This window comes from Artibeus jamaicensis, unplaced genomic scaffold, assembly GCF_021234435.1.
Source record: "Artibeus jamaicensis isolate MK-2021 breed Jamaican fruit bat unplaced genomic scaffold, CSHL_Jam_final scaffold_474, whole genome shotgun sequence".
In the NCBI taxonomy this organism is placed as follows: Eukaryota; Metazoa; Chordata; class Mammalia; order Chiroptera; family Phyllostomidae; genus Artibeus; species Artibeus jamaicensis.
Genome location: NW_026522046.1, coordinates 10196764 through 10224410, shown reverse-complemented (window position 1 = coordinate 10224410; position 27647 = coordinate 10196764). Strand labels below are relative to the sequence as shown.

Sequence of the window (27647 nt, the reverse complement as noted above, 5' to 3'; positions counted from 1 at the left end):
CCCATGCTCAATCCACTGAGCTACACCAGCCAGGGCAATTTTTAATTTTTATGTAGTCAAATTTGGTTACCTTTCCCTTTGAGATTTAATTTTTTATAAACAGAGTCAGTCCTTCCCAGAATGTCATCAGATGTTCAACTGTATTTTCTTCTAGTTCCCTCTTTAATAATTTCATTTTTCACATCTTAATTTCTACCCATCTGGTATTTATTTGATATATAGCATTCAGTATAAGGATCTAATTTAATTTTCTTAATCAGTTGTCCTAGCTGTGAAATAATTTTTCTACTCATTTTGTTGCGACATCTATAATTCTCTGAACTCTCGTATACTCAAACAGTTAATTTTGAGTTTTCTGTCCCTGTTTTGGTACCTGTATCGCACTTAAAAAAATCATTGTAACCTGACAGTAAATTTTATTTTCTGGCATGGCAACACATTTTATTCTGCTTCAAATTAACCTGTCATCTCCTTTCTTCCTGCTTGAATTTCAGATATTTGATGAAGAAGTCTCTTTTCTCCATATTCCTCAGACTCCTCTCAAAAAAATTTACTTGTGTCTTGATTAAAATTTGTATTAAACCTAAAAATTAGTTTGAGGGATAAATGATTTTTTTTTTGAAATATTCACTCTTCCTATTGAGGAACATAATTTTTAAAAAATGTTTACCATTAAAGTTTTATAAATTGTCTTCATTTAGATTCTGCATAGTTCTTGCTAAACTTATTCCTTGTCTATTTTATAATTTTTGTTGCTGTTCTCAATAGGATTTTCTTCCTTTTTTTCTTCTACCTGGCTATTACTATATAACAAAGTTACTGATTTTATAATACTTTTTGTAATCCAGAAAACACAATGAACTCTTTTTTGGGGTATCTAGATAGCTAAACACATCACATGCAAATAATGATTCTTTTTTCTACTTTCTAAATTCAACTCTTATTAACTCAGCTTTGGGCCTAAACTATAAAAGGCAGAAATCATCACACTATGAAAAAGCAAGACTGCCCTGACTGGTGTGGCTCAGTTGGTTGAGCATCGTCCCACAAAGCAATGGGTACCTGGTTCAATTCCCAGGCAGGGCACATGCCTGGGTTATGGGTCAGGTCCCTTGGTTGGGGACATGCAAGAGGCAGCCAATTGATGTTTCTCTCATACATCAATGATCCTGTCCCTTTTTTTCTCCCTCCCTTCCCCTCTGTCTGAAAATAAATAAAATCTTTTATTTAAGAAGTAAAAGAAAGGAAAAAGATATGCCTGGCTAACACTAATCAAAAGAAAATGGGGGTATTTGTATTAATATCAAACAAAGATTTCAGAGTAAACATTACCAGGGATAAGGAGGGATATTTCCTTATAAAGGAACCAATTCATTAATAAGAATTCTAAAGGTTTATAGATTGAAATACATGAAGCAAAAAGCCAGTAGATTGCAAGGAAAATGGACAAATGCACAATTGGAGATTTCAACACCCCTCTTTCAATAATGGACAGAAAAGACAGACAGTAATCAGTAAGGATACAGAAGACATGAATAACAATTTCAACCATCTTGACCAAGCTGATGTCTGTGGAACTCTCCACCCAGTAACAGGAATTCGAATTCTTCCCAAGTGCATATAAACACAGTACGTAAAAATCTGTGGGATGTAGCTAACAGCAATGCTTAGAAAGAAATCCATAACTTTTAAGTTCCGAACTTAGAGGAAACAAAGCTCCAAATCAAAGGTGTCACCTTCTACCTTAAGAAGCTAGATGAAGGGGTGGGGGAGGAAACTAGGAAAAGGAAAACAAATGAGACCCAAGGGAGCAGCAGAAAAGAAAAAATAAAGATCAGAGTGAAAATCAATGAAAACAAAATAGAGAATATCACTGAAAACAAAAGATGGTTTTCTGAGTAGATAAAACCAATAACCCTCTAGCCATATGTGTTAGTCTGCTAGGGCTGCCGTAATAAAGAACCACAATTTCGGTGGCGGCGTAGCAACATTCATTGTCATCTCACAGTTCTGGAGGCTGGAAGTCTGAGATCCAGGGGTCTGAGGGTGGCAAGGGAGGGATCTGTTCGGCCTCTCCTTGCCTTGTAGCTGTCTTCAAGCTGCGTCTGTTCGCAAGGTTTTCCCTTTCTGCCTGCTGTCTCTAAATGTCCCCTTTTTCCTAAGGATACTGGTCATATTGTATTAGGGCCCCTAATCCAGTGCATCTCAGCTAATCATACTGGCACAACCCTATTTTCAAATAATGTCACATCCTGAGGTACTAGAGGTTAGGACTGCAATCTAAATTTTTGGAGGCATACAATTCAATTCACAACACCGGGAAAAAACTCAGGCAAATTACCAATATTACGAAGAAGATATCCTATGGATGGAACAGACATTGGGCGGATGACACGGGCGTATTGTGAACAACTTGAACACACCTGTGGACAGCCACCTTGTTTGCTCAAGATGGTCTATCCCTCCACATCTGGAAACAGAGCTTATTGTTCATCTGCAAATAAAGACCTTGGTCTATGGAGAAAACCTTTCTGGGTTGTTTTTTCAATCAACCCTTACTCTTTGGAAATTCAGTGTTGTAAGAACATTATTTTTAAGAATCCTTGCAGGCAATTTGTTGTGAAAATCATGCTATAGAATTCGGCACTGTACATGCACAATAAATTCCCCTTAGAAATGCTATGCACTTACACTGACAGCATTAATGTCTGACACATGCCCAGAGAAAGACTGCCTGCACATTCCATCCCGAATATCCCATAACTTGGAGGAGGCATCGCACGCGCCAGAAACAAAGGTCCTCATGTCAGGGCTCAGAGAGAGACTCATCACGTCTCCAGAATGGCCAGTGAACGTGGTGGTCTGCTGGGCAGTTTCGATGTCCCACAAAGCACTGTAATTAGAAATGAATAAACATGACTCTCACATCTTCTTACATCAGTTCCTTCTACCACCCTCACCCCCAAAATCAGTGTTCTGGAATAGACTTACCAATTTGTATCTCCTGAACTTGTAACAATTTGGCTGTCGTCTAAGAAACGGCAGCAGGACAAGTAGCCTACAGCAGAGAGGAACATTTTAGGTTATCGTTGATTAAATAACTCAAATAGCATATTCTTAAAAATACCTGGGCAACAGTGTTTGTTACTACAATCTAGCGTCCTACTTTTCATTACTTCAACTCTATGCTGTCTGAAATGAAATTTTATCCACTAACTCCTTTGTAGGTATTTACTGTGACAGTGACATTATGATGGTCCCTCTGAAAGTTACAACTTGAGTAAAACACAGTCCCTCCTGCTTGCGAGTTAGCTGAAGAGAGACATACTCTTCTCAAATATCTACAATCTATGGTAGATGGGATTAAGTACCTTGCAGACTGATTAGAAGTATTGTGAGAAACTAGGACAACCACCCCAGTGAAGGCTTCATGAAAACGGTGCCATTTGGATGCTCAGAATTCACCAGTATTTCAAAATACAGGAATGGTAGGAAAATGCCATTGTAGGGATTTTGTAAAAAGCATGGTCAAATATTATCGCAGCCCTGGCTGGTATAGCTCAGTGGATTGAGCGCGGGCCTGTGAACCAAAAGATCTCGGTTCGATTCCTAGTCAGGGCACACGCCTGGGTTGCAGGCCAGCTCCTAGCAGGGGCCAGTCCCCAGCAGGGGACACATGAGAGGCAACCATACATTGATATTTCTCTCCCTCTCTCTTTCCCTTCCCTTCTAAAGATAAATAAATAAAAAATTTTAAAAATATATATTATTGCAAAGAATTCGGAGAGGCAAAATCCCAAGGACTGGCAAAAAACTTCTAGTTAAGACAGCTAACCAAAAGCTATACCGCTGAGCTATGTGTGGTGTGCACTCTGGCAGATAAAGCAATGTGCTCTCACAGTGAAAAATACTTCGTAAGTGTTATCTTAATATATACCTTCAAAAAGATATATATACTTTCAATTATGTACTTAAGTATAGATACCAAAATCCCATAATTGTTAAATGGTTGCAGAGAATACAGAAAACATTTGCTTTCTTTTTGTATTTTTCATTATCGTTTGAATTTTCATAATGAATTTATCATCTTTACAGAACTAGTACTTTTTTCAGGAAAACTAGCACCACATTCAGTGGCACTCACCTATATGACCGGGGAGCTCTCGGCTCACTCGCACATTCCCCTCCCTGGTCTTTAAGTTATAGATAGAGCAGATGTTGTCCAGGCCTCCACAGGCCACGAAATTACCCGAGGGGGCGTAAGCGCAGGTCATCACCCAGGAGGACCTCAAAGGAATAGCGTGCATCTGCAGGACAAGCAGATGCACAAACACTGTTACTAAGTAAGACAGGCACTCAGCTGCCTCACCTGTTTACAATGAGGCAAATATATACCAACAATTAAATACATCCAAAAATTAAGGCAAAATAGATAGAGAATGCAATGAATTGAGAAAGGAAACAATGAAAAATAAAATACTAATGCACACTGAAATGCATATTATTTTTTCTCTATTATAAATAATTTAAACCCTGGCTGGTGTAGCTCAGAGGATTGAGCACGGGCCTGCGAACCACACGATAAATAATTTAACTGCTCTTTTCAGGAATTATTCTTTTAAGAGAGAAAACGGGAACAAGGATTTTCCAAGCTATACAACAATTTTGAATATTAAGTGTAAAATGTTAAAGATAAAAAAATGTAATAAAATTCTTTGTTTTTGCAGTAGTGTGCAAAAGAGGGGCTTTCCTCCAACATATCATTAAGTGATATAAGTATCCGAGTCAATTACAATGGTTCTCCCATGGAGAGATGGTTCTTCTAGTAACAGGGCACTTACTCTGGGCTCAAATGTAAACAATGGAAACAGTTTGCACTGATCTACTCATACCTGTCTGTGCCTGCTGCCTTCTTGCCCAACACCAGTCATTTGCAAGTCAGGCAGCAAAATTTAATGTGTCCGGGACTAGCGACGCTAACTGGTCCATACAGAGAATCAATGCATTGTGTGATTACCACTGTGCTCTCACTTAACCTAAAATAATATTTTTAATACACAATTTGGTTGTTGTGGGAAGATACTATTGAAAGACACATGCTCAATGCCAATTAATATAGAAAACTGTTAGAATGCAAATCTGTCTTGGCCACCTTTAAGTTCTCTACCAGGCTGAAGATACTGTTTACTTCACAAAATGATGCTTTTTAAACTTTAATGAAAAACGGTGATATAAGTGTACACAGAATCTGAAGGTATTTGACCTGGGAACGTTTTCCTGAAGTTTTTCCACTACCACTCAACACCTACATGCCAAGGATGCCATCCAGGGGACAGACTAGGGTGGCCCACTGGCTTCTACCAGCAAGAGATCTAAGCAAGTTGCAATCTGCCTCCAATTCACCACCTCTTTTGAGCTGTCTGGAAACAAATCAACACCCAGAGTGGACGAAGAAAAGCTTCCCGCTAGCATTCTGGCTTACCCACAGATCGAATCAAAATCTCAGGGTCACTGTCACCTTGGGAAATGGGAATTTGTTTAAGAAATCATTTGTATATAACACTGATGCACAGTCTTTTCTAATATTCAAATATAAAATGTGAGAGTCTAGTAAAACATATTGAACACTATTTCTACAGTTGTTCTTGGGAATTTAAAAAAGTGGCTAAATATTAAAACCAACAGTAAGCCTCAAAAAGGATCTAGATTAAAATGAATGGAACACATTTATCTTAGAAGGAAATTACAACTGGAAATAATAGAATAAAGGAAAGAACTGATAAAAAACCTTTTCAAACAATACGTTGCTTCAGAGAATGATCAAGAAATTCTACCTTATTTGTTGTATAGCTATCCCAAATAATTAATTTTCCATCTTGAGAAGCACTGACCAGTAGCCTAGAAGAATGAATAAAAATAATTCAACACTTAGAGGGAAAAAGTAGTTTGAATTAGTTATACATGGCATTAATGTAGAACAGTTCCAAAAAATACATACAATTTTTCAAATTAAAAACTTGATACCAGAAAATAATCTTCCCAACTCGAAAAGAAATTTATTCTGCATGCCAAAATTTTCAACATAACATAAAATTTAGCAAAATTCAGACACTGTGCTAACAATGTCTCTGTTATGATTCATCAGTGTTTTGGTGACAGCAGTCTAGGTTCTTGTTCAAGATCCTGGTAGGCATGGGCTGACTGGTCTGTATTCACTGATTTAAATTTATTGACAACAGAGTACATGGAAACTGAACAACCATATTTCACTCAACCAAACATATCCATTGATAGCCTGTGAATGTAGTGTTATGGGTACAACACAGAAAATACAGCCTACTTTTGAGGCTGTACCATCTATCTGGTAGGTAAGATATTTACATGTGTTTATAACTCAGAGGAGTGGCGTGAAATTAATGCCAAAAGAAAGTACAAGGGAAAAATATAACTGCTATTTGAATTAAGCAAGTAGTTTCTCAAAAGAGACTGCCACCGTGAAAAATGCAACCTGGAGAGCTAAAGATAGATATGTACTCCAATCCTTTTTGTGAATTTAGGTAATAATTAGAGTAATACACAGTAACTTGTAAATAGCAATATTCAGTAATACATGCTTATTTGCTGAAATTTCAGTAGACTGCTTTTGGCATAGTAAAAAGCAAAGTATAATACCCAACTGCAAAAAAAAGAAATCCCAAACAATTAACCTGGATAATTACATAACAGATATTTTTAAGAGATACATTTATTTTCCATAGTAAATATTCCTAAACTTTTAAAGTGTCACTGAATGTTTTTACTGAAAGTGAAGTTTCATATTAGATGCATTTTTCTGCAAACATTTCATAAATGCAGTTTTTAACTAAAAATTATTTAAGGACATGCAGATGATGAATTTTAATGACTATAATTCTGCGGACAGTTTGAAAACGGCAGCACAGACCTTGAGTCGTATCCCCAGTGCATAGCATAGATCTTGGCAAGGTGCCCCCGCAGTGTGCGTCTGGTTCGCATCTGTATCCGACCCACCGTGTCCATGTTTGATGTGATCTTTAGAATGAGACATGAATGATGTTATTCTTTTCCTTAGTCGAGGCTCAGGAAATGAAGTAGAAACTAGTAATAGGCAAGAATAGTAATAGGCAAGAAATCTTGATATAAAACAAACTTAGAGCAATCAAAGGTAATTTAATGTAAATATTGCCCTGGGGTAATTATAGGATCAGTACGTAGTTCGAGAAGAGTATGACTGATTTAAAATGGCACCACTTGCACACCTTCCGGTAGGAATAGCTTCTGTAGACTGTTAACTAAGCAGAACAGACATCTCTCCCAACTTCAGTAAAAGAAGCCCAAATAAAAATCTAACAGCAGATGATCTAAAACATTTATCATTTTAACTGTCTAGAAGAAAGCCAGTTTTATATTTGTCAAGCATATATTTCCTTAATGAAAATTATTAATATTAATTAAACTAACAAAAACTCCCTAAGAACTTATGTAATTAAAAAAGCTCAGAGTATATCATAAAGAATCAAGAAGCTACCTTCAAAGAAACATATAAAAACCCACATATTTTCATTGTATTTATTTTTCATAGACTTCTTTTATAACAGAATTCTATATGCTTTTATAACAGAAGTCTGTATGCTTTTAAAGCACTTTTACAGCATCTGACAAATCACAGCATTTTTAGAGATCTCACTTTTTCAATTAGACACTAATGAAAAACTCTGAATGTCATTTGCATTGGTGTGAAGTTGTATGTTATGAATTAGTAAAGTAAATTGAGGGGAAAAAAAAAACTTTACCTGAACAAGCATTGCATCATTACAAGCTTTCCTAGCATCCTGAAATAAAGAAAGAAGATTATAATGCACTTACACATGGAAGTCACTAGAAATAATTTAAAACAGTATTTTCATTGTAAATATAAATATGCAAACATATTTTATTGAGATAAAGTTCACATAACATAAAATTAACCATTTTAGTCCTCTTTTAAATATACATATATTTTATTGATTATGCTATTACAGTTGTTCCATCTTCCCTCCTTTATTCCCCTCCACCACGCACGCCCCCTCTCAACCTTATTCCCTGCCCCCACCTTTAGTTCACGTCAATGGGTCAAACATACAAGTCCTTTGGCTTCTACATTTCCTATACTATTCTTAACCTCCACCAGTATCTTCTACCCACCATTTATGCTACTTTTTCCCTGTACATTTTCCCCCTCTCTCCTCCTCCCACTCCCCCCCTGATAACCCTCCATGTGGTCTCCATTTCTGTGATTCTTTTCCTGTTCTAGTTGTTGGCTTTGTTTTTGTTTTAGGTGCAGTTGTTAATAATTGTGAGTTTGTTGTCATTTTACTGTTCATATTTTTTATCTTCTTTTTCTGAGATAAGTCCCTTTAACATTTCAAACAATAAGGGCTTGGTAATGATGAACTCCTTGAACTTGACCTTATCTGAGAAGCACATTATCTGTCCTTCCATTCTAAATGATAGCATTGCTGGATAGAGCAATCTTGGATATAGGTTCTTGCCTTTCATGACCTTGAAGACTTCTTTCCAGCCCCTTCTTGCCTGTAAGGTTTTTTTTGAGAAATGAGCTGACAGTCTTATGGGAACTCCTTTGTAGGTAACTGTCTCCTTTTCTCTTGCTGATTTTAAGATTCTCTCCTTATCTTTAATCTTGGCTAATATTATTATGATATGCCTTATGTTCCTCTTTGGGTCCAACTTCTTTGGGACTCTCAGAGCTTCCTGGATTTCCTGGAAATCTATTTCCTTTGCCAGATTGGGGAAGTTCTTTATTATTTGTTCAAATAAGTTTTCCACTTGTTGCTCTTCCTGTTCTCCTTCTGGCACCACTATGATTCAGATGTTGGAACATCTAAAGATGTCCTGGATGTTTCTTAAGCCTCTCCTAATTTTTTTGAATTCTTGTTCTTCATTCTGTTCTGGTTGAATGTCTCTTCCTTCTGGTTCACACTGTTGATCTGAGACTTGGTTTCCTTCCTGTCACTGTTGGTTCCCTGTATATTTTCCTTTATTTCACTTAGCATAGCCTTCTTTTTTTCATCTGATTTGTGAACATATTCAAACAATTCTATGAGCATCCTGATCACTGGTGCTTTGAACTGTGCATCTGATAGGTTGGCTCTCTCTTCATCGCTTACTTGTATTTTTCCTGGAGCTTTGACCTGTTTTTTTTATTTGGGCCATTTTTGGGGGGTCTCAGCATGCCAGTTATGTAGTGAGGGACAGAGCCTTAGGTGTTCACCTGGGCAGGGCAACCACATCTCTGCGTTGTCGTGCTGTATGTGGGGAGGGGTCTGATGGAACGATGCCGCTTGCTCCGCTCTCTGCCGGTTTTCAGTCACTTCCCCTGCTACCCACAATTGGACTCTTCTGGTGCTGATTCCCAGGTGGGTGGGTTTGTGTCTGTTCTAAGACCCTGTGGTTCTCTCCAAGGAAGTCTCCTGTGAAGTTGGGAGTTTCTCCTGCTGCTGCAACCCCCACAGGTGTTTTCAATCTGTGGTTTGAGGCTTTACTTCCCCACGCTGGAACCCTGGGTTGTGTGGTCTGTCTTGCTCCCCAGTTGTCCCTCCCAGTTTATCTGCACTCCAATGTGAGACCACCTGCTCTGCCAGCTGCTGCCTTGTCATGAGTCCTCTCTTACCAGCTGCCCATCTCCAACCCTCCTACAGGTCTGGGTGAGTGTGTCTTCTTTAACTCCTTGGTTGTCAGACTTCGTACAGTTCAATTTTCTGTCAGTTCTGGTTGTTTTTTGTTTTTAAATTTGTTGTTGTCCTTCTTTTGGCTGTGTGAGGAGGCACAGTGAGTCTACCTATGCCTCCATCTTGGCTGGGAGTCCCTAATCACCTAATATTAATCGAATGACTAAAAGGACAAAAGGAAAGGATTCAAGAATTTGTGCATTTGTGTAAATACTTGTAGTAAATATATATAAGATGTTTAGCCCATTTTGTGTATTCAAAATGTTTAATAGCAAAGATTTACTTAGTAGTCATTCCTTCTCATTTTTAATTCCCCCCCAAAATATTTTCATGTAAAATCTATGTTTTTTCCAAAGGCACAGGTCCCTCTCTCTGGGTGAACCTATTTTTTTTCCCCCAGGCACTCTGCCTTTCACAAAGAAAAGAGAACTCTCCCCAGGGCTCCCATGGGCTTCTCTGGAATCAGTTGTGTTGCTGCGCCGGTGAAATCTGTTTCGAAATGAGAAAATTGATGTGGAGTCTTAAAGGAGGAAGGATAACATCAAAGCAAGCTTAGCTTAGTTACCCTTACAAGTTATGGGATTTTCAGGTAGTTTGAAACCATTAAGAAAAGAAAAAAGATTTAAGGAGGAACACTATAAGGAATGCAGGTCTGAGTTTTCTGCCCTTCACAAATGTAAAATCCCTTTATTTAAGGGTTTTAAAATGGATTACGTATCATTGATTTACTCATAGAAACGGTAAGATTTCATATATTCAAAGGGTTATTTGGATAGTAATCTTACTAAATTTATTGTTTCCCTTTTTTAGTCTGCATGCTTTTTGGGTATTTTTCATGGCTTTTATAAACTTCTTCAAACGTACACAAGAATAAACAAAATCATGAATGAACTCTCATACACTTATCACTCCATTTTCAGTAATTATCAAGCCATATTTTACTTGCTTTATTTTTTCTTTTTCTTCCTTTTGTTTTCTCACCCTCCCTTCTTCCTTCCTATCTTCTTTTGCTCTTTTTTTCAAGCATTTTAAGAAAATCCCAGGTCATTTCACTCCTACATAATTCCTCTATAAAATATGGACTTTTTAATGAACACAATTTTATTTTCACAACTAACAAAAACTTCCTTAATATCATCACAGACACAAATTTCATGTTTTTTTTTCAGTTGTTCATTCAAAAACAAGATCAAACAAGGTTTCCAAATAAACCTACTTTTTGTGTCTTTTTAGTTTCAGTTAAGCAGGAAAACCCTTTCCTTTTTCCATGTCATTGATTTGTGGAAGATAAATTTAATTTTTTTTACTTTCAAATATTTTAAATTTTGTTACAAATACAACTCCAAAGATTTTCACTTAAAGGAATCTTGTATCTTTTAGTCCCTGCTAGCTTACAAAAAGCAGGCAGAGTTTCAAAGCAAAATAACCAGGTTTATAATGGAGGAGATGGGGAAATTACACTTTTATCAACTTATTTGGAGCAATAATATTAAAGAGATTTAGAGGTCTCATTCTTCAGGAGAAACAAAACATTACTGAGTACAACATGTACTTCAGTTACATTTTCCAAGTTTATCACTATTAACACTTGTTGCTCCCTCAGTTGCTTCATTTTTAGCTGTGTAAAGATCTCTGAAAATTGGAGGTTATACCAAAATCGAGATAAATTGTTGAGCCTGAGACTTCTGGTTCTCTATCTAGCATATATCTTACCTTCTTCCTTATGAACCACATTCTAACTTGACTGGAGACTGAAATGTGTCTAACTGTAGAATATGTTTTTTTAAAAATATATTTTATTGATTATGCTCTTACAGTTGTCCCATTTCCCCCGCCCTTATTCCCCTTTGCCCTGAACACCCCCTCCCACCCACATTCCCCCGCTTTAGTTCATGTCCACGGGTTGTACCTATAAGTTCTTTGACTTCTACCTTTCCTATACCATTCTTAACCTCTACCTATCTTCTACCTGCCATTTATGCTACTTTTTCTCTGTACCTTTTCCCCCTCTCTGCCCCTCCTACTTCCCCACTGCTAACCCTCCATGTGATCTCCATTTCTGTGATTCTGTTCCTGTTCTGGTTGTTGGCTTAGTTTGTTTTTGTTTTAGGTTCAGTTGTTAATAATTGTGAGTTTGTTGTCATTTTACTGTCCATATTTTTTACCTTCTTTTTCTGAGATAAGTCCCTTTAACATTTCAACAATAAGGGCTTGGTGATGATGAACTCCTTGAACTTGACCTTATCTGAGAAGCACTTTATCTGCCCTTCCATCTGCCCTAAATGAGAGCTTTGCTGGATAGAGCAATCTTGGATGTGGGTCCTTGCCATTCATGACTTTGAAGACTTCTTTCCAGCCCCTTCTTGCCTGCATGGTTTCTTTTGAGAAACCAGCTGACAGTCTTATGGACACTCCTTTGTAGGTAACTGTCTCCTTTTCTCTTGCTGATTTTGAGATTCTCTCATCTTTAATGTTGGGTAATGTAATTATGATGTGCCTTGGTGTGTGCTTCCTTGGGTCCAACTTCTTTGGGACTCTCTGAGCTTCCTGGACTTCCTAGAAATCCATTTCCTTTGCCAGACTGGAGAAGTTCTCCTTCTTTGTTCAAATAAGTTTTCAATTTCTTGCTCTTCCTCTTCTCCTTCTGGTACCCCTATGTGTCAGATGTTGGAACATTTAAAGATGTCCTGGATGTTCCTAAGCCTCTCTTCATTTTTTTTAATTCTTATTTTTTAATTCTGTTCTGGATGAATGTCTCTTCCTTCTGGTTCACACTGTTGATCTGAGACTTGGTTTCCTTCCTGTCACTGTTGGTTCCCTGTATATTTTCCTTTATTTCACTTAGCATAGCCTTCTTTTTTTCATCTGATTTGTGAACATATTCAAACAATTCTATAAGCATCCTGATCACTGGTGCTTTGAACTTAGCATCTGATAGGCTGGCTTTCTCTTCATCGCTTCCTTGTATTTTTTCTGGAGCTTTGATTTGTTTTTTCATTTGGGCCATTTTTGGGGGGGGGGGTTCTCAGCATGCCAGTTATGTAGTGAGGGACAGAGCCTTAGGTGTTCACCTGGGCAGGGCAACCACATCTCTGCGTTGTCGTGCTGTATGTGGGGAGGGGTCTGAGATGGAATGATGCCGCTTGCTCCGCTCTCTGCCGGTTTTCAGTCACTTCCCCTGCTACCCACAATTGGACTCTTCTGGTGCTGATTCCCAGGTGGGTGGGTTTGTGTCTGTTCTAAGACCCTGTGGTTCTCTCCAAGGAAGTCTCCTGAGAAGGTGGGAGTTTCTCCTGCTGCTGCTGCAACCCCCACAGGTGTTTTCAATCTGTGGTTTGAGGCTTTACTTCCCCTCGCTGGAGCCCTGGGTTGTGTGGTCTGTCTTGCTCCCCAGTTGTCCCTCCCAGTTTATCTGCACTCCAATGTGAGACCACCTGCTCTGCCAGCTGCTTCCCTGCTGCGAGTTCTCTCCCACTGGCTGCTCGTGTCTGCCCCTCTTTCTAGTCTGGATGAATGTTTCTTCTTGATTTATTTTATTTATTTATTTTTTTCAATGTTTCTTCTTTAATTCCTTGGTTTTTGGACTTCCATATAGTTTGATTTTCTGGCAGTTCTGGTTGTTTTTTGTTTTTAAATTGTTGTTGTCCTTCTTTTGGTTGTATGAGGAGGCATGGTGTGTCTACTTATGCCTCCATCTTGGCCAGAAGTCCTCAAATTCTTTATGATAACAGATATTTTACTTCAAATCAAGTTCATAACCCATCTGTATCAGTGTATCCACTAGTGGTGGTGTGAGAGGCTGCATTCAGCTTTAGTGAATTTTTCTGAAGACCCTTTCAATGTGTTTGCCCATTTCATGATGGGTGGTATATGAGCACCAAAGATGGCATGATCACGTGCCCACCCTCCCCATTCACCTGATCTGGTCCCAAGCAACATTTTCTCCCCTGGATGAAAAAAGTCCTCAAAGGGAAACATTTTGCTGATGTGGAAGAGGTGAAATAAAAAACAGCAGAAGCACTAAAAGGCATCGAAATCAAGGAGTTCAAAAACTGTTTTGAGCCATGGAAAAAACATCTCAATAGGTGTATTGCATCAAATGGTGAGTAGTTGAAGTTGACTAAAGTTTAAACATGTAAAAATAAATATACAATTTTATAAATAAATTGTTTTTTGGGTCTCCCTCATATATCACATGTGTTTATCCATTAATTAATTGATGGACATTTAAATTGTTTCCATGTTTTGATTTTTATTAATAATAATGCTTCAAACATTCATGTGTGATTTTTTTGCGTGTACTTACGTTTTCAATTCTCCAGGGTATATACCTAGAAGTAGAACTAATGGTTGCCATGGTAATTCTTTGTTTAACTTAGAAACTGACAAATTTTTCTTTCTAGTAGTGACACAGTTTTATATGCCCAACAGGAATGTATGAGGGTTTGAATTTCCTCACATCCTCACCGACACTGTTGCTGTCTCCTTCTTTTTTAAATTAGTGTTAGTACAGCCATCTTAGTGGAGGTGAGGTTGTATCTGGTGGTTTTGATTTGCATTTTATCAATGATTAGTGATATTGAGCATCTCTTCATGTGGAGTATCTTTACCTGTGCTTACCAGCTATTTGTACATCTTCTTTGGAGAACTGTTTATTTAAGTTCATTGTCTATGTTTTTTAAATCCTCCCCCAAGAATATTTTTTATCATTAATTTTAGAGAGAAGGAAGGTGGGGCAGGGGGCGGAGAGAAACATCACTGTGAGAGAGAAACATAGGTCAGTTGCTTCTCATATGTACCACAACCACAGATTGAACCTGCAACCTTTTTGTGCACAGGACGATGCCCCGCCCCTCTACGCCACCCAGCCAGGGCTCCTCTGCTCATATTTCAGTAAGGTTACTTGTTTATGGCTGAGTTGTAGCAGGTCTAGTATTTTGAATACTAGATCCTTGTCAGATGTGTGATCTACAAGTCTTTTCTCCCATTCTGTAGGCTGTCTTTTCATCAACTTAGTGTCCTCTGACACACAAGTTTTTAATTTATGTATTTTTTCTTTTGTTGCTTGTGCTTTTAGTGTCATATTAAACCGTTACCTAATCCAAGGTCACAAGGATGAACAGCTCTGTTGACTTGTAAGCATTTTACCCTGTTGACCATTATATTGGGGCACCACTGTGAGTTAGTGTTGATGCATGGTGTGTTTTAGGAGGCCGGACTCACTCTGCTGCATGTGGGTGCCCTGTCGCCCCAGCACCACCGTGTGGAAAGATTACTCTTTCCCTATTGAAGGGTCTGGTTACCCTTGTTGAGAAACCGTGTGTCTGTGGCTAATTGATTTTTAATGGACTCTCAACTGTATTTCATTGTGCAAGCATATATTGGGTTTATAGTTAAAAGATTTTTCAATTGTATCCCCTGAGTAAAAACAAAGTTGATTTAATAAGGCCACAGGATTCACAGTTACATTTGTTACTACGCTTCAGCAAAAAGCAAGAGTTCTGAGTTCCCTTTTGTTTGTTCCGGCATCTAGAAGTTGAGGTGATAGGAAAGATATTGATAGTGTACCCAGATCATTGTAGAAATATTTTTTAAAATGCATAACACTTCTCTGAAAATGCTTTCCAAGTACACTGGATACAGATGCTATTAGAAATAAAATATTTAAGATCCAATATGAGAAAAAGACATGACATCTCAGGAAAAACAATTTTTATATAAATAGCCACAGTTATACTAAGTGACATCTATATTTCCATATTAATAGCACTAATTAATAACATATAAACTGGTGTTTATGACTAAGCATTATAAGGTAGACTTTCAGACACCTTAAATTTTTACACAAACTGAAGGGAATTATCAAAAGGGAGATATTGAAACAGAAATCAATATAACAAAACAAGGAAAGGCAGGAAAAGAACATATATAATAAGCAACAAAATGTTTTCAACCAAGTTTATCAGTTAATAATAAATTTAGAGGACTTGTATACATGGGAAAATCAGAAGTGCTATTAATTCCTCCTTCTAGACTTGAAACAGTATTTTCCCCTGAAGGTTAGGATAGTATCCTCTCTAACTTCGTTTCCCCCCACTGTGCTCCGCATGTTCCTGTGCAAAGAGGGTGCACACGCTATCTGTTGAATAACTGTCCCAAACAGACACTGCGTTCCAGTCGGCCCACGGAAAAACACCTGCCTCCACTTGCAGCAGACCCTGCATGGGACGCACAATGTGTCTAGCTGCCCTCTCAACCTATTTATAAACACTTAGAATATTTCTGTGGCAGGGTGTTATAAGTAGTAGTTACACAAACATACGATTTGACTCTCTCATTCTTAGTCAAATTGTGGGTTCAGAAACCTCATTTGGCAAGGAATGACTTAGCCCACTTTCCTACAATGAAAAGAATTTCCAGAAATGACTGTGATGACCTGAGCCGTGTTCCAAAAATGGTAGACTTGAAGACTAAATTCTAAAAAAAAGGTCCTCTAATTTTAAGCTTTATGAAATGAACTATTTCATTTAGGTCATCTTCCTAATTCAGTCATCCAATTAAAAAAGCCATTGAACACAGTGTGTCAGGTACTATTCCAGGGACCATGGATGCAGCAGTGGACAAACCCGAAAGCCTGCCTCTCAGAGCTCAACGATACGACAGCCCTGACCGGTCTGGCTCAGCTCGTGACACTTCAACTTCTTACTCAATTGTCCATGGGACTGTTTTCCTAATTTCTCTCTTTGATAGTTCTTTATTAGGATATAAATACACAACAGATTTCTGTATGCTGATTTCTCTATTCTGCAACTTTACTGAATTCATTAATTTTAACAGTTTTTTGGGGGGTAAAGGGTTTACAGGAGCAACTATAAAGGACACATGGACAATAACAAGGGGGGTGGAAACAGGGCAGGGAGGTGAGGAAGGCTGGGGTGGTGGGGAGGGGTTGGGGGAAGGGGCAGAAAACTATACTTGAACAACGATAAAAATCAAAAGTATTTTAAAAAATTGAAATATCTAGGAATAAATTTAACCAAGGAGGTAAAAGACAAAACACTTGAAAACTATAAAACATCGATAAAGAAACTGAAAATGTAAATAAATGAGAAGATATTCGATGCCCATGGACTAGAAGAATTAACATTGTTAAAATGTTCATTATGCCCAAAGCAATCTATAGATTCAATACAATCACTATCAAAACTTCAATGTCATTTTTCACAGAAATAGAACAATCCTAAAATTTGTATGGAACCGCAAAAGATCCTCCAAATAGCCAAAGAAATCTTGAGAAACAAGAACAAGCTGAAGACATCATGAGCCCTGGTGTTAAACTATATTACAAAGCTATAGTAATCAAAAGAGTATGGTATTGACATAAAAACAAACACAGAGAGCAATGGAACAGAATAGACAGCCTGGAAATAAGTCCATGCATAATAATCAGTTAATTCACAAGAAAAGAAAAGAGGAAAAAAAATATACAACAGGGAAAGGGCAGTCTCTTCAACAAACAATGTTGGGAAAACTAGACAGGCACATTCAAAAAAATAAAACTAGATCACTGTCTTATACCAACACAAAAATTAACTCAAAATGGATTAAAGACTTGTGTAAGTGGGACTACCTCAAACTAAAAAGGTTCTGCACAGCGAAGGAAAGCATCAACAAAATGAAAAGGCAACTTGCCAAATGGGAGAAAATATTTGCAAACCAAATACATGATGGGGGGTAATTTGCAAAACATATAAGGAACTCAATACAACTTAACAACAAAGAAATCTGATAAAAAATGGATAAAAAATCTGAATAGACATTTTTGAAATGAGACTTAAGAAAGGCACATGAAAAGATGTTCAACATCACTAATAATCGGAATAATGCAAATTAAAACCACAATGAGATATCACCTTGTGCATTAGAATGACTATTATTAAAAAGACAACAAATAACAAGTGTTGGTAAGGATGTAGAGAAAAGGGAACTTTTGTCCTGCTGGTGAGGTGTACTATGGAACTGATGCAGCCACTTTGGAAAACAGTATGCAGGTTCCTCAAAAAATTAGAATTAGAACCACCATATGATTTAGCAATTCCACTTCTGAATAATAGTATTTGTTTGGAAAAAAACCCCCAGAATACTACCTTGAGAAGATATAGACATCCCATGTTCATTTCCACATTATATATTTGTATATTTGGCCATTTACAATAGCCAAAATGTGGGGACAACCTAAATGTGCATCAGCAGATGAACAGATCAAGTATAGATGGTATCTATATGCAGTGGAATGTTACTCTGCCATAAAACCAAACAAAATCTTGCCATTTGCAGCAACATGAATCGACTTTGAGGGCACTGTGCTAAGTGAAATAAGTCAGACAGAGAAAGATAAATACCACATGATCTTACTTATTTGTAGAATCTACCCAAAAAACGGAAAAAAAATCAAGCTCTTAACTACAGAGAATGGATTTTCTAACAATGAGGTGATCATGTGATCATGTGCTTGGCCAACCAGTAGATTTTGCTCAGCATCTGGAACAAGTCACAAAAACTAGAGATGGTGGAGAATCTTTTCTGGTGGTGGCAGCAACATCTGATTCAGGGATTAGCCCATGAACCCTTCTCTGTTCATCCCAGGCAAAATTAGTTCTTCCTTTGTTTTGTCAGCTTTGTTCAGACACCTAAGGTTTGATCAACTCCAAGTTCTTATTCACATCTAACTCATTAGCTTCTTTGAATTCCTGGCAACAAGATCGATTATGATTTCAACCCACTTAGAATCAACACTTCTTCAGTGCGTGTTTTTTTGCCATCTCTTGTTTATCCTCCTCCTTCCCGTCTTGTCTTGTAATCTCTTTGTGGAGAGGCTGTGCTTTTTTCTTACTCTTCACTTTTAAAGTAGACGAGTTCTTCTGAAGTACCTACTGCAAAATGTTCACACTGGAGAGGGCCACAGCAGGATTCCAAGCTATTAAGAGTTTCTCCCTGCTTCTTGTCAAAGTTCTTCATTTATACTTGTGAATTGTTTTAGCCTTCCCTTTTTCCCTGTGAAAAGAAGTCAGCCACCCCAATCTGCACACAATTAGTTTCTTTACTACACTCTGTCAACAAGAGGTTTCCTAAAAGGAGGAATGTCTGTGTCCTTTCTTTCTTTCTTTTTTTTTTTGGGGGGGGGGGTCTCTGCCTATCTTGATATTCCCCAGTCCAGGGAAGCATCCATTTCCATTGTTCCAAAGAAAGGATTATTGGCGTTATTACTGGAGTCCCTGAGGGAGCACTTCCTACTTTGTGTGAGACTTATAGATGCAGAAACCCCTCTCGGAGCCCTCCCATAACCTGGGGCACTTCTGACAACTGTTCCCCATTCTACTATGAAGCTCTAAGTGCCTTTTAATTGCGTTAAAGATGGACCTTGTGTTTGTTTCTTATGGTCTTTGCTATTTTGAGTTGATTTCTAAGAGTAAAAGAGGACAGACATGTCTTTATTATGCCACTAACAATTTTTAATGTTTTTCTGCAATCTAATGTTTTAGAGATGAATAATTTGTAGTATATTACAATGTGGTAACCTGCCTCTTATTGCACCAAATATCAAACTATGATTTCAAGTCTGTGATGAAGAGTTATGTTTGTCCGTCAGCAGGGATTACACATATAACATTAACTTCTGGACACAGAGGCCATTGCTCCCCATCTGTTTTTCAGGAACGATGTTTGGAGAGGTCTTTAGAGGCATGATAAATACAAGTTGACCATTTCTAATCTTATAAACTATTTAACATATGTAGACTGATAACCTAGTGAACAAATTTGGTTCATTCCTGGTACTAAATAAAAGTGTTACAGTTTTTTCTAAAAAAAAAATGAAAAAGAATGCTCTTACCTGAATCTGATTTCGCAGTTGTTCGGCTTCCTGCCTCAGCTGTTCCAGTTCACTCATTTTTAAAATTTGTTTACTCCAAAATTAACAACACAAAGCAACTATAAAAAACACAGAGAGAGACTAATTCAGTTCTCCATTGACATATTAATTTGCTTGAAAAATATGACATATAACTTCTTTTCAGTCCTTCGGAAACTCCAATGAGATAGTCAATTATTACTAGAACTGAAGATTGCTTAGTAAATACAGATCTTGATTATTTATAAAGGATTTTATGGTGATACATGATCAGAGGATGGAAGAGAAATCTTGAGTTGTAGTTTTCAAGGCTGAATTATAGAGAATCAGTACAAGAATGGAGTCCAGGGAGAAGTACTTCACAAAAGGGCACCAGGAGACACCCTCACTTAGATGTCTCACAGGCACTTCCATCTTAACACTTCAGAACGGAACCGCTCCCCACCTCGAGTCTTCCCTTTCTCAGTAAATGGTAATTCCATCCTTCCAACTGTTTGAGCCAAAGACCTGGGAGTCATGCTTAACTTCTGTTTCCTTCATACCCTGCATGTACACCATCTATAAAGTGTGTCAGTTCATCCTTCAAAAACTTTCCAGGATTTGACCAACTCTGATTATGCCCACTTTGACCACCTTGGTTCAAGCCACCATTCTCTCTCCCCTAGTTTCCTTTCTATTGCTTTTGACCACTCTCCTGTCTATTCTAAATGCAGTAACTAGTGATCCTTTTTTAAAATATTTTACATATTTTATTTTTAGAGAGAGGAAGGGAGGGAGAAAGAGAGGGACAGAAACATCGACTCGTTGTCTCTTGCACACGCCTTGACCTGGGACCAGGCCTGCAACCTAGGCACATGCCCTGTCCAGGATTCAAACCCATGACCTTTTGCTTCCCAAAAAGACACTCAACCAACTGAGCCACGCTGCTCAGGGCTAATGACCCTTTTAAAAACAAGTCCCTCTTCTGCCTTAAATCCCACAGTGGTTTTTCACTCCACTCTGAGGAGAGCTTTATTCCTTATCTTGAACCACAGAGCCCTCCTCAACCACTGCACACACCCCTCTGACCTGCCCCTCTACCCGCTTTCTCTCCCTCCCTCTCACTCTACTCTCTCACTGTGATCCTCTACACCAAAGCTTTCTTGATTTTCCCTGAACGCACTAAGTAGGCTTCAGCATCAGTGTCCTTACACTTGCTCTTCCCTTCCCTGAAATGCTTTTAGCTCCGCCCCCAATGTTTTTATTGCTTGCCCCCTTCACTCTGCTGTAATGGCCCCTCTCAGAGGGACCTTCGCTGGTCGCTCTCACCTCACCCCCTCTCCTTGTCTCCATATGGTCACTGTGGGACTCAGCACCATCTAGATGTCTGCTTCCTCCTAGTAGGATATAAGCTCCTTAATACAGGATCTTTGCTTTATTCTTTGCTATATCCCTAGCACCCAGGACACTTTATTCTCTGGCAAATAAGCTAACTTGAAATAGCTCAAGAAATAAAGGAAAAATGGTTCTAAAGATTTAGGATGAATCACAGAACCAAAAGGCATGAATATAATGAGTAGAGACCAGAGACTGAAAACTAGTAGTATTCTCTAACTGCCCTGTTTTTCTCTTCATTAACTTTGTTTTTCCTCTTTCTACAGAACAACCTTCTCCCTTCTGGGCTTCTCTAAGCCCCAGGTTCAGTTTACATCCCCTCAGCTCATGATTAGAGCCTCAAATGACCACCCCAGTGGTCAAATTCCCATCAGAATTTTTTCAGGTACCCATCCTTCATTTACCTCAACTCTGAAGTCGTACTGAAGTTGCCGACTAAAACAATTTTAAACTAATGATTTAACAGAAATCAGTTTGATATAAGCTTTTTCAATTACTGTAACTTTTTGACTAAGTTCTTTTTCAACAAGAGTATTTGATTCATTTAACCCATTTTAGAAAACTGTCACAGTGAAAGCATTGTAAGTTGAGCAGAAAGCAGCATGTCAGTTATCTTTTAAAAGTTCAGCTGTACCAGTTACAAATATCAAAAAATACCAATGAGCCACTGTATCCCAGCCAATTTATTAAACAAAATGAAAAAAACCCCACACTTGCATAATTCAAACTGCCTTCTTCCTCCATTTCTTCAAATACCCACAGAATTTTTATTAAAGGAAGCATTATGTAGCCTGCACAATTATACTGCTGTGTTAGTGAATAGCTATTTTAATCTATATAAGACAAGGAAATACAAATATCTTAGCTACTAACAATTTTCATTCTAATTATGAAAGCATATAAAATGAAAAAATATTTTAAATTGCACTTAAATTTAAGCGTAAACTACTTTTGCTTACTAAGTCTGTTTATCAGAAAAGTAAATTTCAAGTTTGCTACTATATCTATAATATTCTACTTCTCTCTTTGAAATTCTGATCTATAATTCCTATGCTTTGTAAAATTCAAAATACCCTCAACCCATAAGGAATTGGGCCAGGTGTTTAAAACTCTCGTGATCATTCTTTCCAAGGAATTTAAACACACACTTGCCTATCCATCCCAAGTATTCCTTATGCAGATATTCCCAGGTAGCTTTCTTTCTCAAGAAGTCAGCAAAAAATTAGAGCCAAATGGGTGAATGGATAAGAGAGAAAAACAGAAATTAGAAATGCTGAAACTGTAACACAGGTATTAAGTTTTGGTTTTTTATTTTGATACCAAATTTCTCATTACATTGACCATCTTTTTTTTTTTTAAAGATTTTATTTGTTTTTAGAGAGAGGGGAACAGAGGGAGAAAGAAAGCGAGAGAAACATCAATGTGTGGTTGCCTGTCACATGGTCCCCACTGGGGACGAGGCCTGCAACCCAGGCATGTGCCCTGACTGAGAATCGAACCGGCGACCCTTTGGTTCGCAGCTCACACTCAATCCACTGAGCCACACCAGCCAGGGCCTACACTGAACATTTTTAAGGCTTCAGAAAGTAAACCAATTCTGCCTCTCGTCAAGCAAAGGCAGTCTGTTAGTCTTGTTTCAGGAAACAAATAAGGTGCTGCTCTCAGTGTCAGGTTGGTCTCCCTTCACCTCACTGTGATTTTCTGGCGCAGTTCGTTCTTTCACCAAACCTTGGTGGAATGCCTACTATGTGCCCAAGAACCGGGGCAACATGTGAATCAGATGCAGTCCCAGGTCTCCAGGGCTCTGCAGTCTAAGAAGAAAAACAGACACAGGTGCATATCCATGACCCTAAGCCCTAGGGCCAGATGCTTTTCAGGATTTGGAAGTTTTTAGACTTTATTTTTAAAATAAGTTTTCAATTATTGATTTGAGGGGAGGAAGAAACATAGATTTCTGTTGTTCCACTAATTTATGCGTTCGTTGGCTAACTCTTGTATGGGCCCTGACTGGGGATCAAACCTTGGCATGTTGAGACAATGTTCTAACCAACTGAGCTACCAGGGCAGGGCCAAAGTGTTCAGATTTAAAAAAATGTGTTCACCATGTATCCCATAACACCCCAAATGGACCCGGGGAAGCACCTCACAAAATCAAGAAGGAGAACGGCAGCGAAATGTCAACACATTCACAACCAGACGGGAAAAAACAGACGGGCACGTTTCCTGCTAGTTCAGCACAGGCTGTGGCCCCAAACGAGTTCAAATCCCATCAGGGTTTACCAGTAAATGATTTATTTTTAAAAATGCAGTTTTCAAAGCATTTTGGATATCCAAACTGTAGAAAAGAGGTTGTTGACCTGTAATATATAAAAGGAGGATTATTGGTACAAAAGCAGAACAACCCAGAACTAATAAGATACCAAGTAGCAGTTGCCAAGCAAGGAATGACATTTATTGAACACTTATTATTATTATGTATCATGCACGGTTCAAAATTTCTCATAGTAACTCATTTAACAATCTCAGATCAACCTCAAAAAGTAGGTGCTAATACCTTCCTCATTCTACAGATGAGGAAACTATGTTAGGAAGGTTATGGGCCTTACCCAAGTTCACACACCCTAACAGATTGAACGTGACTACAATCGCTGTGTGATCCCAGAAACTGTTCAACCTCTTTGAGTCTTGATTCTGTCATCTGTACAGCAGAGACCAATCTACCCCAGGAGATTGTTTTATGGATTAAATAATACACATTTACAAAATGTCCTTGGAGACCCGGCTGGTGTGGCTCAGTGGACTGGGCAACAGCCTGCAAACTGAAAGGTTGCCGGTTGGATTCCCAGTCAGGACACATGCCTGGATGGGCCAGGTCTCTGGATGGGGGAGGAGGTGTGCGAGAGACAGTCGATGCTTCTCTCCCTCTCTTTCTCTGTCTCTTCCCCTCTCTCAAATAAATAATCTTACAAAAATAAATAAAATAAAGGACCCAGAACCATCCCATGCAATTGGTCCACTCTGTAAACTGTCGTTGGAACACTGTATTAGAGCTCATTTGGCCCAGCATGGACAATCTATGAAGGAGCTATAACCATAAACACACTTCAGGCTGATATCTGTATCTATGATGGATCAGTAAATATAATACGATCATACTTCAAACAAAAAAGGAAAATACTTTTTTTTCAACTTCCAGTATCATTTATTTTTCCTAGCATCTATATACAATTAACTGTAACAAGACAGTGCTCAATACTATTTAGGCCTCGTTTTAAGTTCTTTAAACTAGCTCATCATTTGTAAATGTGAATTCACATTTCAGTAAAAATGGAAACTAGGTTTGACATTAACAAAATTTACTCGACGTTAACTACAAAACGTGTATGAAACACGTGGACTGAATATACCAGAATTTGGCCTTTAGAAACTAGCTTATACATAAACAGTTACTTTATCGTCCTAACCTATTTAGTGTTGCACCAGAGCCCCTCCCACTGCTTTTATACTACAACTGGTTCCTCCTCTTAGGACAAGGTGAGAAAATTCCCACCCAGGAAAATAAATTATTACCAGAAAGAACTCTCCTCACAGACTCAGCATCCCAGTTAGGCTGCAATGTAGACACTTCTTTTTCCCAATTCCTTGAGAAGCTCTGGAGCCTCCTCCCTCCCTCTCGGGCTGTGTTCTTCTGTTTTCTGGGAGAGGTATGAACTATCAGCCCTAGCCAATATGGACTCCTCCATATAGACCAGCATCTCTCATGGGGCTGGGAGAGGAAGAAAGACTCCAAGTGGGGAGAGGGTAGGAGAAAACATCCAGTCCTTTGAAGGGCTTCCTCAACCTCCACCCATCTCCTGAAGGTGCCTGACCCACCCCAGCAGCACTTTGGCCATTCACACTCCAAGGTCTGCAGTGAGGCACTATTACTAATGTTATACCCTTCGGGACTGTAAGGCAAGAAACAATGATAACTGCTAATGTAGCCAAATAGCTAATCAGTGGTTCTCAGAGGGTAGCCATCAGAATCATCAGCATCACTTAGGAACTTTTTTTGTTAGAAATGCAAATTTTCAGCATTTCTGACAAAATGCTGAAAAGTAGGCCTTTTAGGCCTTTCCCAAGCCTAAAGAATAAGAAACTCTGGGAGTGGAGCCCAGCAATCTGGGTAAAGCCAACACTCCAGGTAATTCTGCTGATTCCTCTTGGAGCTCGAGAACCGAAGGTCTAAACTGGGGTTTACACAAGGACACAATCTGAAGCCATATGATTAGAGGAAAGTTCAAGCATGTGTTCATCCATTAAAAAGTTCCTTTAAATGCTAAATGCTGTTTATATTATCTTCCTGGTTGAACAAAACATCTAAGTACTTAAAAAAATAAAGTATTAGATGGAAATCATAACTATAGAAAAAATCATTCCCATACTTACTGGTTTTACATTTTGCTAAATTATCTCCCATTTCTGAATTGTGTGGGGGAAAAAATGTTCCTGAACTATGGCTTCAGCATGCAAAAAGAAGCAACAGAGAAAAAAACATAGAAGGTCCCATATATAAATTCTCTATATCTCAACACTCACAACTTAAAATGTTTTTTGTTTTTTTTAAGATTTTATTTATTTATGTTTAGAAGGGAAGGAGAGAGGGAGAGAAATATCAATGTACGGTTGCCTCCTGTGAGTCCCCGGCTGGGAACTGGCCTGCAACCCAGGCATGTGCCCTGACTGGGAATCCAACTGCGGTTGTTTGGTTCACAGGCCCATGCTCAATCCACTGAGCTATACCAGCCAGGGCTTCACAGCTTAAAATGTTTTTACAGAGCAATCATAAACAACTCTTTTGTGTATTCTGGGTATTATCATCCTTTTCCTCAAGGAAAATAATATATCTAGAAGAACCTTGATTATTTTTTTGGCAGCCATTATCACCTTTAAAATAATCTATTTGTCTTTGGTTCTGCTTTACTCTTTAAGAAACATGAGGACTCTAAGGTCTAGGGTCCACATATTTCTTGGGTAGTATGGACATTTACTACCCCAGGAAAGGACAGCTTAGGAACCAAGCTATCTTCTCTCTTGATATACCCATGCTGCTTGAAAAGATAACTTGAAAAAATAATTTCTTTTACTTTAAGACTTTAATGCATTCAACTTTGTTAAAGTAGTAAAGAATGTGAGAAAATGCCTACTAAGAAAATAGTGTTTTATGTATGTCTGGAATTAACTAAAAATATAACTTGGACTCTAAACTGCCAAAAATCATTTTTACATATTTTAATAAGACACAATATGATCAGTCCACATATAGTAACAAATCCATCAATAAGAAAACAAGTTCTTTATCACAAACCCATTTGGGGTGAACAGTTTGGATACTAATAAGGGGTTTTCTCATTGACCAAGACATGTAATTGTTGTGGAAATCTAAACTGAGATAGTACATTCACGATCCAATAAAATGTCATGAATAAAAATAAAAAATTAACAGGAATTCATGGAAGTGAAAGCGAATGGACTGTGTTGTTTCACTCTGACACACACTCACACGTGTGTGTTATAAATGAGAGGTGTGTGGCATCTGCAGTGCTTTAGACTACCTGCCATTTATGGAAGCTAAGTGGTTAAGCAAGTTTAATTTTTATTTTTATTTTAATTTTTATTTTTTTAATAATTTTATTTAGTTATTTTTCAAGTACAGTTTTTGTCTATTTCTCCCATCCCAGCCCCCCCGGCCCTGTGCTCCCCACCTCCCTCCCATTTCCACCCCCCTTAGTTCTTGTCCCTGTGTCCTTCCTATTTGTTCCTCCAAATCCCTCCCCATTTTTCCCCTTAAATTTCCTTCCCTCTCCCCTCTGCAAGTTTAATTTTTAAAATGAAAATTTAAAAATTATCTTTTAAATCAAGAAAAGGTAAAAAAGATGAAGAAGTCTTTGAGGCAAAGCTAACAAAGCCTAAAATTACATTAATATCAGGTGCTACATGAAAATCTAATGCAGAGTGCATGTTTCGAATATAGAATGGATATGTTCTATGCTTTCAGTGAATCCTTTTAAAACTCCTACATATACAGGGTGGGCAAAAGCAGGTTTATAGCTGTGAGTATGTGAAACAGAGTTTATTCTTGCATTATTTATTTGTATCATGTAAACCTACTTTTGCTTACCCCTGTATATATAGAGAGATATGCTGGAAACTTTAAATGAGTAGGTCTAGTAGGTCTTTAAATGAGTAGGTCTAGTCAACATTTTGGGAAAACTTTCAAAAAGATTTTTCTTCCCACATTATTCCTATTATTTTTGATTCACGGCCCGTGCTCAATCCATTGAGCTACACCAGCCAGGGCTATTCCTATTATTTTTATCTATAGTCCTAAAGTACATTAAAAGAATGAGAAATTCCAAAACCAGATAAAGATACAACAAAGAAAGAAAACTACAGGCCAGTATTTCTAATGAACATAGAACATAAAACCCTCAACAAAATATTGGTAATCTGGATCCGCCAACACATTAAAAAGATCATACACCAGGATCGAGTAGGATTCATCCCAGGGACACAAAGATGGCACAATATTTACAAATCAATAAACAACATACCACATAAACAAAAGGAAAAACAAT

General features: G+C 38.1%; 1 protein-coding gene across 1 annotated transcript in view; it reads right to left on the bottom strand.

Annotated features, from left to right (window-relative positions):
• GNB4 (G protein subunit beta 4) overlaps positions 1-27647 on the bottom strand; it is a 54857-nt gene that overhangs the window by 9557 nt on the left and 17653 nt on the right. Inside the window, exons 2-8 of the mRNA XM_037136832.2 lie at positions 19639-19736; positions 7812-7850; positions 6944-7050; positions 5835-5898; positions 4145-4307; positions 2992-3058; positions 2692-2893 (exon numbers count right to left, since the gene is read on the bottom strand). Coding sequence (XP_036992727.1) covers positions 2692-2893; positions 2992-3058; positions 4145-4307; positions 5835-5898; positions 6944-7050; positions 7812-7850; positions 19639-19695 — 699 coding nt within the window. The 5' untranslated portion in view covers positions 19696-19736. The remainder of the gene's footprint in view (positions 1-2691; positions 2894-2991; positions 3059-4144; positions 4308-5834; positions 5899-6943; positions 7051-7811; positions 7851-19638; positions 19737-27647) is intronic.